The sequence below is a fragment of the Meleagris gallopavo genome, chromosome 1, assembly GCF_905368555.1.
Source record: "Meleagris gallopavo chromosome 1, MGAL_WU_HG_1.1, whole genome shotgun sequence".
NCBI lineage: Eukaryota > Metazoa > Chordata > Aves > Galliformes > Phasianidae > Meleagris > Meleagris gallopavo.
This window is the reverse complement of record NC_139404.1, coordinates 44639652-44652441: the sequence shown is the minus strand read 5'-3', so window position 1 is coordinate 44652441 and position 12790 is coordinate 44639652. Positions and strand designations below refer to the sequence as shown.

The 12790-nt window shown below is 44.6% G+C and overlaps 2 protein-coding genes across 2 annotated transcripts in view; one reads left to right on the top strand and one right to left on the bottom strand.

The window, feature by feature from the left end:
* The window catches only part of TMCC3 (transmembrane and coiled-coil domain family 3), a 123551-nt gene that overhangs the window by 32367 nt on the left and 78394 nt on the right, over positions 1 to 12790 (top strand). The gene's annotated exons all lie outside the window — the stretch shown is intronic.
* On the bottom strand, positions 8688 to 10163 carry SNAPC3 (small nuclear RNA activating complex polypeptide 3). The gene has a single exon (XM_019611301.3). The coding sequence runs from the start codon at positions 10097 to 10099 to the stop codon at positions 8954 to 8956; it is 1146 nt and encodes a 381-aa protein (XP_019466846.3). The 5' UTR covers positions 10100 to 10163; the 3' UTR covers positions 8688 to 8953.

Genomic DNA, 12790 nt, shown 5'->3' with positions numbered 1-12790 from the left:
AATATTAAAATTGATTTTCATTTTGTTTCACTGTTTTGACTGATTGGTTTGTTTGGATGTCATTAAGTTACATACTTCTAGCAAGAATACAAGCACTGTGCTGTGAGCAGTGGAAGTAATTTATGGCTGCTTAGCTAGCAGTCCAAATGTTAATTTTTTGCTGGTGCTTAAATTAAATGGTAGCACCATTTTGTTCTGTTCTATAGTATCCAAATAGATTGATTACACAAGTGCATTTAAGACAACAAGCTTAATCTCTCCTTTCATTGAGTAAGCTGGCAGCGCTAATATTAGCCTGCAGTCTTCATGAGGTGCTTAAGAATATTTTACATTGCTTTGCAGTCACTTAATAAAATTAAACTTTCTGAAGAAAAAATCGTTCAATTATTCTTAGAATAATTGACCAGATGTCCATAGCATGCAGCTAACAGTCAGGTTTTAATCAAAGCACATCATCAGTAGAAGGCACTTTGCAAAACACATCTTAATGCTGACAGTATTTAATCTCAGTTTTACATACCTGATGTAGCTCATGTTCCAACACTGCTTAAAGCAGTGGTTATGCACGATGCAGTGTCCTCAAATCACAGAGCTCAACTCCTAATTAAAGCAATGCCTTAGGGAGTTAAAGATCCTATTATGAATAAAAAAGTACAGGAAAAAAACCCCAAGTATTTCCTGACAGGAAAAACGTTAGGAGCAACCCATCTCTTCCAGCAGAGACCGAATTATAGACTCAGCATGTTCTTCCTGCACCAGAACTCAATTAATGAACTTTTTTTAAAGCCTACAAAGACTTTGGCCTTACAGAACTCCCGCCTTCCTCCCTCAGCTCCAGCTTTAGCTGTTTTCTCACTTGTTCTTCTAAAGCTGCACTGTAAATACATTTGAAAGTCTTTGGCTCAAGAAATCAATCGCTTCTGTAGATTTTTACCCTGGAAACTGCATGCAAAACTCAGGATGATCTGGGGAGTTTGTGTTCCCAGGTCATCCTGGTGTGGTTTGGTTTGTGCAGCCCTTCCATCCTCTGTGAGCGAAGATGGCGGCACCTGCAGGGCTTTGTGTAGCCCTCATGCCCAGGTCTGTAGGAGAAATAGCATTTGGTGGCAAAGCTGTTTAGCAATGAGCTACGAAGAGAATATCAGTTCTTGGAATCTTGCTTTGTTCTTGTACCTCTTGCTTCCATCTCTGCCTGTGCCCGGACCTTCTCTTATCCCTGAAATTTTCTGCCTGTCTGCCTGAAGTCCATTTTGCATCTGCCTCCAAGCCCAGGGATCTAAATCTAGGAAACACAAGAGAGTGATTAGTGACTGAAGGAGGAGGATTGATCTGATGTGAGCCTCCAGCCCACCGTGCTTTCTATTGCTCTTCTGCACTGGTGTATTTCCCTAAATTTCTGCAGCATCCTTGCTGGTGTTGTACTAGCTGGGTGTGAGTGGGTGTCTGGATCCTGGAGTTTTTATTTGTTCTCAAGCTGAAAAAAATATTAGAAGTGGTTTTACGGTTTAAAATGAGAAACTTGGGATCTGAAGTAAAAGTTCACTTATAGCTTTATAAAAGTTAGAGGGTTTTTTGATTTCTAATAAAGTATGTGCTTAATGAACTACTCGGTGTAGACTTAAATATAATTCAGGGGAAACGGAAGAATCCTGAGGCTTCCCATAGCTAGGTTAATGCACATCGAGTCAGCTCATGAGTGCAGTAGTCTTGCTGGACTTAATAATTGCCAATTCAAATCATGTCAGTCATTAACTGTTCATCCTTTTTGTCTTTTTTTTAGAAAAGATACATTTTTCATCTGTTTTTAATGAGGTGGCTCCACTGGATTTCTTTGCATAATTGCAGTTTGCATATGTCTGCAAAAAGCAGTTCTGGGTTTTGCTTTTTGTTTTCTCCTGTTCCATTAAATCGGTCATAGAAGAAACCATGGAGACACCTGAGTGGAAGATCCAGTTAGCCCGCCAAAGTGCCCCAAGATCAGACATCTGTCAGACTGGGCTAGGAAGAGCAATGCCATCTGGACACAGACAGAGCTCTTCAAATGTTTTTGTATCACACAAAGCTAGTTACGGGGTAAACATGTTGCAGTGCTGCCTGCCAGAGATCTGAGAGCAGCTCCATGCATTCCCTAACAGCTATGGCTGTTCAGACTCCCAGAACTAAGTAAGTACAGCCTGCAGCTGTACTTCCATTAGCTCCCCACAAATTTCCCCTCAATTCCTAGATGGTAAAACTACTTAAAAAAGATCTCATTTGATTTATTAGTTTTGGTTCTCTGGTAGGAATCTGTCCTGAAGGGAGTTTAACTGACAACAGCTGAAACATACTGCTTCATCCAAGCTTACATGGGTGCTAGTGTTCAGGCATGATTTTTTAGCCATCTACAAAATCCAGCCTTTTAACTAAAACTCTTATTACAGCTTAAAGACTTAAACCATTCTCCAAACTTGTCCTAGCAGACACTACAACTAACAGGCCCTTGAAGTAGTTTAATTCAGCTGTTCTTGTGGCAGGAGCTCAGCAGATTCCATTGGCCTACCATGGAACAGATTTTGGCACATTGCTCGGTGCAAGTGGGCATCATCTGCAGCAGGGTGCTTGGGCTTTGGGGTGCAGTTGGAGCAGTGTCAGCTCTCTGCAAGGAGAAGATATCCCATCAAGTGCATTGCTTTGATAAATGTTTGTTCTCAGTGCTAAGTCAGTTTGTGAGCAGCTAGGAGCATGTTTCTCAGAAGCTGCCTCTCCAGGTCTGGAGGAAACTGGTTGCTCTTACACCTCTGAACCCAGGAAAGGTGGTACTGCATCTTGTCATTATCCTGCCATTCAGCTGTGCTCTCTCTCTTCAGAAGATATCACAGCAATGGGGAAATTGAAATGATTTCTGCAGCTTTTTGCTAAGCAGGACCCTTTCCAGGAGCTAGTCCAACCTAAACCAAAATACGATGAGAGTGAAGTTGAAAGTCTTAAAAGCCAGCCTGTGCAGTAACCACCTCGTGAACCTTTCCCCCCTTATTTGGGTTCATTATCCCACCTGAGGAAGCTTAAAATCAGAACAAGTGCAGATGTTGTGAATACAGTTCTGTGTTCTGAATGCAGAGCTGTGTTGCCTCCTGACTCTGCTCCATTTTTAGCTTCAGGGTAATGTAGTGCTCTTATGATTTATTACACCAAACATTCTGGCAGCAGAAAAGATCAAGAGTAGGTGAGTCCATTATAGCTGTTATCTAATTCCTTTTGAATGTTAGAGACTATTTAAATAAAAAGCTCCCCTCTTTTTTTTTTTTTTTTTTTTTTTTTTTTTTTTTTTTTTAATGTGTGCTCTGGAGTTTTCATTTTGTCTATGCAAAGGAGATGAGTAAAAATTTACTGTGTTCCCAGTAACCTGAGATGGGACAACATTTTAAAATCCTTTATGTGATCTCAGAAGAAGCTTCTCTCTGCTCTCCAAAGGGGAGGCTGGACCATCCACCTGCCTGTGCATTCTCTGCACGTTCCAGTTGATACAGAACAGCCATACAACTCAATGGGGGAAGGGCTGGACTGGTTGCAATTGGATGTAGCTGTAGTAATAAACTCTTGGTTAGGCACCAACTCTGTCTGATGCTCCTGTCTGGGCAGTGTGCATTTGCACAGTGTCCACCTGAGGATACGAAGAGAGGTAGGAATACTGTGTGGAGAGTGCTCTGAAATGCAGTAGATGCAGGCAGCAGGAGTGATTTGGATGGGAATGTAAGATCTAGAATATTCTGGAAAAAAATAGCATTATAAAAAAAGAAAAAAAGTGGTTGTACTCCTTCAGAGAAGCTTGCTCCTCAGTGCAGAAGCTGGCCAAGGTGGGAGAAAGTGTAGAACTGCCTGAGGCTAGGAAGGCCCTACAGAGGGATCTGGATAGGCTGATCAGTGGGCTGAGGCCAACTGTATGAGGTTCTACAAGACCAAGTGCTGAGTCATGCATTCTGATCACAAACCCATGCAATGCTACAGGTGTGGGGCAGAGCAGCTGGAAATCTGTGCAGCAGAAAAGGATCTGGGGGTGCTGGCTGACAGCTAGTTGAACAGGAGCCAGCAGTGTGCCCAGGTGGCCAAGAAGGCCAATGGCATCCTGGCTTGTATCAGAAATAGTGTTGCCAGCAGGAACAGGAAGATGATCATCTCTCTGTATTCAGCTCTGCTGAGGCTGCACCTTGAAAACTGTGTTCAGTTTTGGGCCCCTCACTACAAGACACTGAGGTCCTGGATTGTGTCCAGAGAAGGGCTGTGAAGGGTCTGGAGTACAAGTCTGATGGGGAGCTGTTGAGGGAACTGAGGGGTTTAGTCTGGAGAAGACCTTATCGCTCTCCACAGTGACATGAAAGTAGGTTGCACTGAAGTGGAGGTCAGCCTCTTCTCCCAGGTAATTAGTGATAGGATGAGAGGGAATGTCCTCAAGTTGTGCCAGGAGAAGTTCAGATTGGATATCAGGAAAAATTTATTCTCAGAAACAGTGGTTGGGCACTGACACAGGCTGTCCAGGGAAGAGATGGAGTCACCGTCCCTGGAGGTGTTCAAGAACTGTGTGGATGTGGCACTGAGGGACATGGTCAGTGGGCATGGTGGGGATGGGCTGATGTTTGAGCTGGATGATCTTAGTGGCCTTTTCCAGCCTTAATAATTCTATGATTTTGTGATTCTCCACAAGCAGCATTCAGCTTCCAGAGGAGGCTGCTACGTGGGATGGGCTGTGTTTGCCTCCTGACTGTCAGGCACTTGGCAGTCATACTACCAGTGATTAATGATATGACATGAGCTGTATGTGATAATACCAACATTTATGGGTGTTGCTGCACTTCTGATGTTCATGCAAGATCAGAAAATATGTTAATAGCATTACTGTCATCTATATAACCCTTACAGGAGAATGCAGCAGATTGGCTTCACATACCTTGTAATTTTCCTTCCGTTGGGAAAGGTTATACAGGCTGCACCGTACAGATGGCACACAGCAAAGCTGCTTTGGTTTCTGCACTGTCAGTGCTACTGGATAAGCATCACTAATCTGTCTTTATTTCTATGGGGCATGCTTGTTTGCTTGGAGTTTACTTCAGTGATCTGGATGAGCACAAGTGAAATTTCCTGGGTGACACATGCAGCAGTCAGGCAAGGTTATGAGGAGGAGACTGTCTACTGCTGTGGATGGCAGAAAGAAAACCACAATGGAATTTACCTGACTGTGAGAAAGAAAGCTGCAAGGTCTCAGCTCTGTCTTAAGTTACTCGATAGTTTTCTTAGCAGGAAGATATTTAAAAAATGGGATCCTACCCACCCAGAAGGGTAATTATCAGTAGTAATGAGTAATGCAGCAGGTGTGCTATAAACATATAGGGAAAAGGAGGCTATTAAATCCCAAGGGAGAAATTGGCCTGATTTGTGCTTAGATTTTGTACATTTACTGTAATGGTGTTATTGCAAATATCAGTGAGCAGTTGCTCACCCTGACCTCGTGTCATTCCTATGGGAAGAGGGAGTTTGTAGTGGTTGCATCCATTTCAGTCCAGTTTTGTCAGTCATGCTGTCTGAAAGGCAGCAGCTCCCCTCTCGCTTTGGAGCTGAGCTCATGAAACCATGCATTAATTGTTTTCATTCCTGGGGCTAGAGGTATGCTGGGTTATTCTCCAGCCTGCTACTGCTCCAGGTTGAGATTCACATAGAGGTTTAAGTCAGCAGTAGCAACAGATTTCTTCTCCTCCAATTTATGCACCTTGGAGAATCTGTGTTGAGGAGTGACACAGTTTAAGAAAGTCAGAGATGGAGACACAAAACACAAAAGACTTGCCCAAGGGGCACAGGGCTTCTCCCATTTCTTCTTTGGCACCTTCAGTTTGTGCCAGCAGGGTGAAGGTGCTTGGAGTGGATGTAGGCTGGCCTCGCTGTGAATCCCTTATGCCTGGGGATTACTATAAGTACCAGTGAGCTGAGGTCAGCAGTCAGTCAGGAGGCTCAGGAAACTCATCTCCCCACCATGGGGGTTCCTGGGTGGTTCCATGGGGGTGCCCTGTGTAGTGCAGAATCAGAGTAGCACAATGTGATCTTTGCTGCTCTGAAATGTCTCTGCTTATGTGAACCAGTGAAAATGTGCAGTTGTATATAAAGAAAGACAAGAGACTTCATCAACACTGTGCTTAACTCAAACCATTATTTGATGTGTTAACTTAGGTGCTATTTTGAGTTCAACAAGGGATATGATGTTAACTAGACCTTTGTGTTGCCTTTACTCCTTCAAACAGTTCCTGCATTACAGGATTTGGTGTGGTGTCATCTTATCTCCCTTATTAAGGCGTTTCACCACTGAAGTATTTTTAGCCTTGTAAGAAAGTACTCAGGAATAAAAGGAAGGAATCTCCTAGCATTTAAGAAGAACTTAAGTACGGCTTTCAGCAGGTTTTCTTACAGCCTTTGACTTCAGCTGTCTGGAGTGTTTGTCAGGAAGAGCCCCCAGGTGACTGTTCCTGAGCTGGGGTTTGTCTTCCTGAGGCCATCAGTGCAGGTTGCTCTGCACCTCTGTCACGGGCTGTTTTCCACTAGGACTGGAAAAAAAGGCAGATAAGGAAGATTACTGAAATGATGAATTTTCTACTTGACACCCATGTATGCTTATAGTCTTCTTCTGAAAAAGTAAAAGCATAACACAAAATGTCCCACAAATTGTCACCTATTCTAGTCTGGCCAATTTTTACCAGCCTTGAGCTGTAAAAAAAACCAACAAACCAACCAACCTGTTTTCCTCTTGCTTTCTGGAGAATCTTGGCATTGTTGCATTTAGTCAGGATAACTTGGCCAACTAACCCAGGCCCTTACTAAACGAGAGGCAGAAAACTGGAAGTTTGAAAGAGAAGAAATACAGAAGACGGGATAGTGTGTGCTTTTTGGAGATACAGAATTTAGCTGATGTCACTAGTAATAGATTTTGCATTCTATGTCACTGGAAATATCTGTGTAGTTTTCACTAGTGAGCAGAATGGAAACAATTTATGGTATATTGTGATCCTTTCGCTTTGGATCACAATGGTATCCTAAAAAAACAGTATTTATCTTCAGAAAACACAGGCTGAGGCTAAATAATAAAGTAATAGAAACAGTAAATTAAGTGAGAGGTAAAGCCTGTTGGATCATATTGTTTATTGGTGTGAATTCTCCATGAATTTCCCAGTGGTATTTATGCTATTCTTTTCATGTGACTGTAAATCACTTCAGCAGTGAAGCTTCTCCCAGCTGTCAAAGGAAAATATCCTTCAGCATGACAGAGCTGACTTCCCCAAAGCTCAGCATCCATTCTCCTTTCCACAGGCAAAACCATTGCCTTCAGTCATATCCCAGCTGACGGATGATGCAGCATCTCATCTGGAGAACCTGAGGTTGCCTTCAAGGACAACCTGAGGGTTGCTGCCTATCAGCATGTTTGCTTCTAACGGTTATCCTCTCCCCTCTCAGGCTAGCACTCACCAGGAGTTACCTTTGCCTTTTAATTTGCTTTTCCAGAGATATCTGCCAAGGCAAAAGCCTGCATACCAACACTGGTGCTCCCCAGCTGGGTTGCTCTCTCAGGGTCAGTGTGAACTGCTGGAAGCACCATGGGGAGAAGGAATGACACTCCCAAGCAGGGCAGGCTGCCTTCCTCCTGACAGCACAAATAACTGCTGCTGTTATTAGTCCTGATGGAAATATCATTTGTTTGCATATTTTAGAGACTAAAATCAGGCATAACACAGTGGCCCTGCAAATAAGAACACTTGGATTACGTATTCTGCTCAGTGTTTGTGTTGTGCCAGGCACAGTGGGAGCTTGTCCTAGCCTGTAGGCGCTACTGTGCTATAACTAATAAATAATAGCGTCTAACAGTAATTGTTTCATTACTTTATGAGTCAGACCTTTTACTGGGGGATTTGCTCGTTGACAAACATACTGTTCAGCTCTGCATTTCCATTAGGGAGACTACCAGGCTTTTCTGCATCTTTGTACTGAGATGAAGACTTGAAGTTACTCACAATGTTTTAAGAAATATAAGAAATCAGGCAAATAAGATGGCGTTCTTGCTTTGGGCTTCTTCCAATTCTTCAGACAAATGCACTTAGGGTTGGAGTTTCTAGTATTGGGGTTTCATAGCCCACATCCCGTGATGGAACAGCTGGCCTGTCCAGATGGGCATGGGCATTCCTGTGAGAATGCTCCAGAATTGAGGGGCACACTGGTTTTGGAGCTGAGCAGAGCCTGATGCTCATCTGAAAATGGTAATTTTACTTCTAATTCTGCCACAGATTCTGGTGATGCTTTACACGTGTTGCTTCTCTCCTAATTTCCAAAGAACCCTGAAAATACTAGTTTCTCTCCACCTTGCCCAGTTTCTTTCCACAAGTTTTCTTTGGGAAACAAAGGATGGCTTTGGTTGGAAGGGAACTTAAAGATAACCTAATTCCAACCCTTTGCCATGGACAGGCTAATCACTGGACTGATTTTCTCACCTTGTTCAGAGATAACTGCCAGTCATGTTTTCATCCTTCAAAAGTTAACAGAGCTTTAGATGCATAAGATTTCTCAAGGACAAAAACCCAAACCCACCAAACAACCACTGTCTGCTTTTGTAAGGGTATTCTCTTTTCAAAACATCCAGATTTTTAGTCTAATCTCCAAATTACTGTATTGTAGTTGAAACATATTAGAAAAATGTACTTTATTAAAATACATATCTGAGTATATTTTTCCACGCTAGCTTATCTCTGTGACTGTGAAGGCATATCAGAAACACTTTAAATGCAAAGGGCTCCTTCCTTCTCAGAGGAGAAGAGTAAAGGCCTAACCCCAAACCCTATGGGATGGTCAGCGCTCAAGCTGTTTGGTGGTTTTAACAGCTAGAGCAACAGTTTCATCAGTCAGATGAGTCAGATTCAGCCCACTGAATCCATTCTGGCTCATGTAAGTTCTAGTTGAAAATCCCAGGATCGACATAGGGATATGCAAGAAAGTCTCCCAGCTTATTGCCTTCTGCATCATAATGGAGCATTCGGAAACAAACATCACAGAAGAAACAAGGATCCTCTGGTGCCAGGCTGTCCTTGTTGGTTACCCACCTGGCTGTATACATTTTGCACACAAAGCATTTTCTGGTACATAACCAGTGTTTTTTGATTAACAGTGGATAGAGGTTCCTGTCCAGGCAGTCCTCATGATGAATAAGTCGTATGTCTGTGACGATAATGATGTGCTCACAGTCCCCTTGGTGGCAGAAGAGGTACGGATAGCCGATTCTGAGGGACAAATCATTGAATGTGCAGTCCTCCATTTTGGCAGACTGAAGATTTCCATAGCCTCTGTCACGAGATTCGGACCACTCAATAATGGTTCTGCTTAGATCTCTGCACTCTGGGTATCTGCTATCGTTATAAAAGATGCCTTCAAAGTAAAAGAAGGCAGATTTGTAGAGGTCCTTGCTGATGTGCTCTGGCGCTCGGTCTGGCTCACTGCTGAACTCCCCGCCGATCTGCAGGTCGCTGACACAGGACAAGGAGTCTCTGAGTTCAGTGAGCCTCTGGCTGCCCAGCACCAGGACCGTCTGGTAGGGCTTGTGCTCCTTGTGCTTCTGGAAGATGACAGGATAGAAGATGTTCAGAGTTAGAAGCAGCTCTCCCTCCTCCACCAGGTCTGCTGCATCATCAGGCCTCTTGCCAATGGCGTGCGACTCCATCTCATAAGTCAGTGTTTCCTGTCTGCAAGCCCGATCCACAACGATCCTTTCTTCTCGCCTCTGCAGTGCCTTCTTCCTAAACCGAAGAGTTTCCAGCCCGCTGTCTTCGGGAATCGCTTCTGGGTCCCTCTCTTTATCAGCAGATACTAACGTATCAACACTGCACAAGGCCCGCAGCTCGGCCGCCGTCTCTGCCGTGCAGCCCAGCTCCTCCGCCACGGCCCCGGCCGCCTCCTCCTCCTCCTCCTCCTCCTTCTCCTTCTCCTCCGCCAGCGAGAGGTCTCGGGGCTGCAGGCACTGCCGCCAGCCGCTGCCCAGCGCGCTCACGCGGAACACGCGGGTGTGCGGCTCCCCCGCCTCGTACTCGACCGCCTCCGCCGCCATCGGGCCTGCCGGCCGCCGCGCAGCTGCCAGCGGTCGCGGTGGAAAAGCGTCACGGCCGGCCCGCCCCGCGGTGGGGGGAGGCAGGATAGGGGGAGCCGGGCACGGGGCTGCTGTGGGGATAGTTGTGCGTGCGTGTTGCTGCCTGGAGCGGCTTGTACGTCGTCTGCTGCTGTGTGGGGAAATCTCACAGAGAGCCGCTTTTCTCAGGGTGTTTTTCAGCGCAGATTCCGTCTCTCGTGCCGGTCACGGATTGGCGTCGCTTCTCTGATCGCAGTGAATGAATGCTGTTGCCGCAGCCTTATTCTCCCCCAGAAAGCCGGGTAGCACATTTTTTCACTGTCGAGATAGGAGGTGGCTGGAGAAGAGGGGAGGTGTGCTCAGTACCTGCTGCTTCCCACTGCCAGCCTGCTCTGTGCCTGTCCCCTGCAGTGATTTCTGCGGGCAGGGCAAGGCCAAAGCCTCAGCCCTCAGCACCCACATGTTCAAGAATGGCTTCTGGCATATGAGAGATGAAACACAGTATTTATTTCCTGCCTGTGTTTGCAGTGACACTGCTGTGACATTCATGGCACCATGACAGCGCTCTGATTTCAGCCTGCTAGCATGTAGGAAGGTTATCTACACTACGACACGAACACAAGAGTAGAGGCTGGCTTTCTCTGCACTCATCCCCACCTGACAGCTGGGCCCCAGCCCCTCTTCCAGGGAGGACCTTTTGGCTTACACCACTCAGTAACTGCAGGTCGACCATGTCCCATCCCAGGCCCACTCTCTGGCACTTTAAAGAAGAGCTGCGTTGCAAACCATCGAGTGCCACGCACTCCCCTTTGCATAATGTTTCAGATTTGATTTGCTCATTTCCGTACCTGAGGGTATGACTCACGCTGTGTGGGCTGGTGGGGACGAGGTGGATGAGCTGGGGTTGGGTGTGCTCAGCAGGTCCTGTGTCATCACAAGTCCCTGGGTGTCCACATCCACTTTGGCTAGGGTGGGGGCTTGATGCTATGCCCAGGGCTCCACTGTACATTTTCCACCTTCTCACGGTACTGAGCAGAGTTCTGGTCTAGTGAGTGGCTTTACTGTGGTCACATGCTACCTGTGTGACTTCTCAAACCATGCTGAATAAAACCCAGCACACTCAGAGGTAAACCAAAGACATTTGGTAGGACCAATGGATTGGGAATTTCCTTGGGCCAAAATCAGTTTTACCGTGCGCTGCAAAAGTGTCCCCTGAGCCCCAGCTGAGACAGAATTTTCAAAATGAACTGAAATGCCAGTTTTAAAAAGGTTAAATTTGAACTGCTTTTTAAAGTTTTGAGATGTCAGTCAGTCATCAGTCTTGGAGAGAGGGTTCAGATCAGACTGATAAAAGTGTCACTTTGTTTTGACCTCTTCTTCTGCTTTCTTAACTTCATTGCATAAGCTAACTCAAATTTTGACATGTAGAGAAGTTAAGGACTTTTTGTAAAATTCACAACTGAACATTCACAATGGCTTTTTTTTTTCAAATTGAGATTTGCCATAAATCAAGCATTTGGGGAACAGTTTATTTCAAGAAATCTGTCAACAAAAAAGAACCTTAAAGAACACTATATAATAGGGAACCTATTTAAGGAGCAAGAAACCAATTGTTCTGGAAAGCCTCACCTAAGGCTGTAGTTCATTTCTCTTCTAGAAACAGGAGGACTCTGGTCCCCTGATGCCCAGCACAGCCTCTGGTAGTATGGCTTCCTGGGCAGGCAGAAGGGAGCTCTGCTCCCTCTGGAATGAACGTTCCCAGGAAACATTCTGTGCCAAAAATATCCATGTAGCAGTTTATTTTTCGTGTTGATTGAATGCACATGCTGTGTTCCTCACTGTCCAAGAAATAGATTTCACATCTGTCTCAGCAAGTAAGTAATTTCTTACAAGAAGTACCACAACAAATTCATGCAAATAAAGCACGCAGGTGCAAGAGTGTTTGCAGGGCCTTGCTTAAAAAGAAAATGGTTCTGACCCCATATGCAGGCTGAAAATATCTGAGTCTGTAGCCAAAAATGTTCTGAATTGAAATGGCAACTTCTGGTTTTGTCTTCAGTAGGTACCTTTCTGTTTGGTGATGGGACAGAACTTTCCATGAGTAGGATTCAGATATGCTGTTAGAAACGCTTGTAGTGGAAAAATGGCTATTAACTGTTATACAGAAAATACCATTTTTTCATATTCAAATTTTAGCGGGTACAGGGAGAGAGATAAAATCAGCATTTATTCAATATATACCTACTTCTTCATATTAGGACCAGATCTTATTTTAAGCTGTCATTTTACTTTGCAGAGTGCTACTATAATTAGAATCTGAAGAAATGGTATTTTGGGGCAAATAGCAGAACTGCTAATGTCAAGTGTTTAAAAAAAATGCTGGGTTAGCTGTTATTCCCAGACCAGGAGACTGACCAAAAAAAAAAAAAAGAACACCCATGGGTCTTTCTTCATTCGTCTTATGATTTCTGGGCCTTCAGATGTGCTGAGATCACATTTCACTTTTCCTTTAGAAGAGCTATAAACTTTGAAGTGTTGTATTGGTTTTTTTTTTGTGTGCTGACAGCTGATACAGGAACACAGATCCAGAAACTGGGTTCTTCAGCACTAGTATGGGATTCATCTTAAATTCCTGAGCACCAGAACGTGCTCTGAGAGTTGTGTATTCCCATG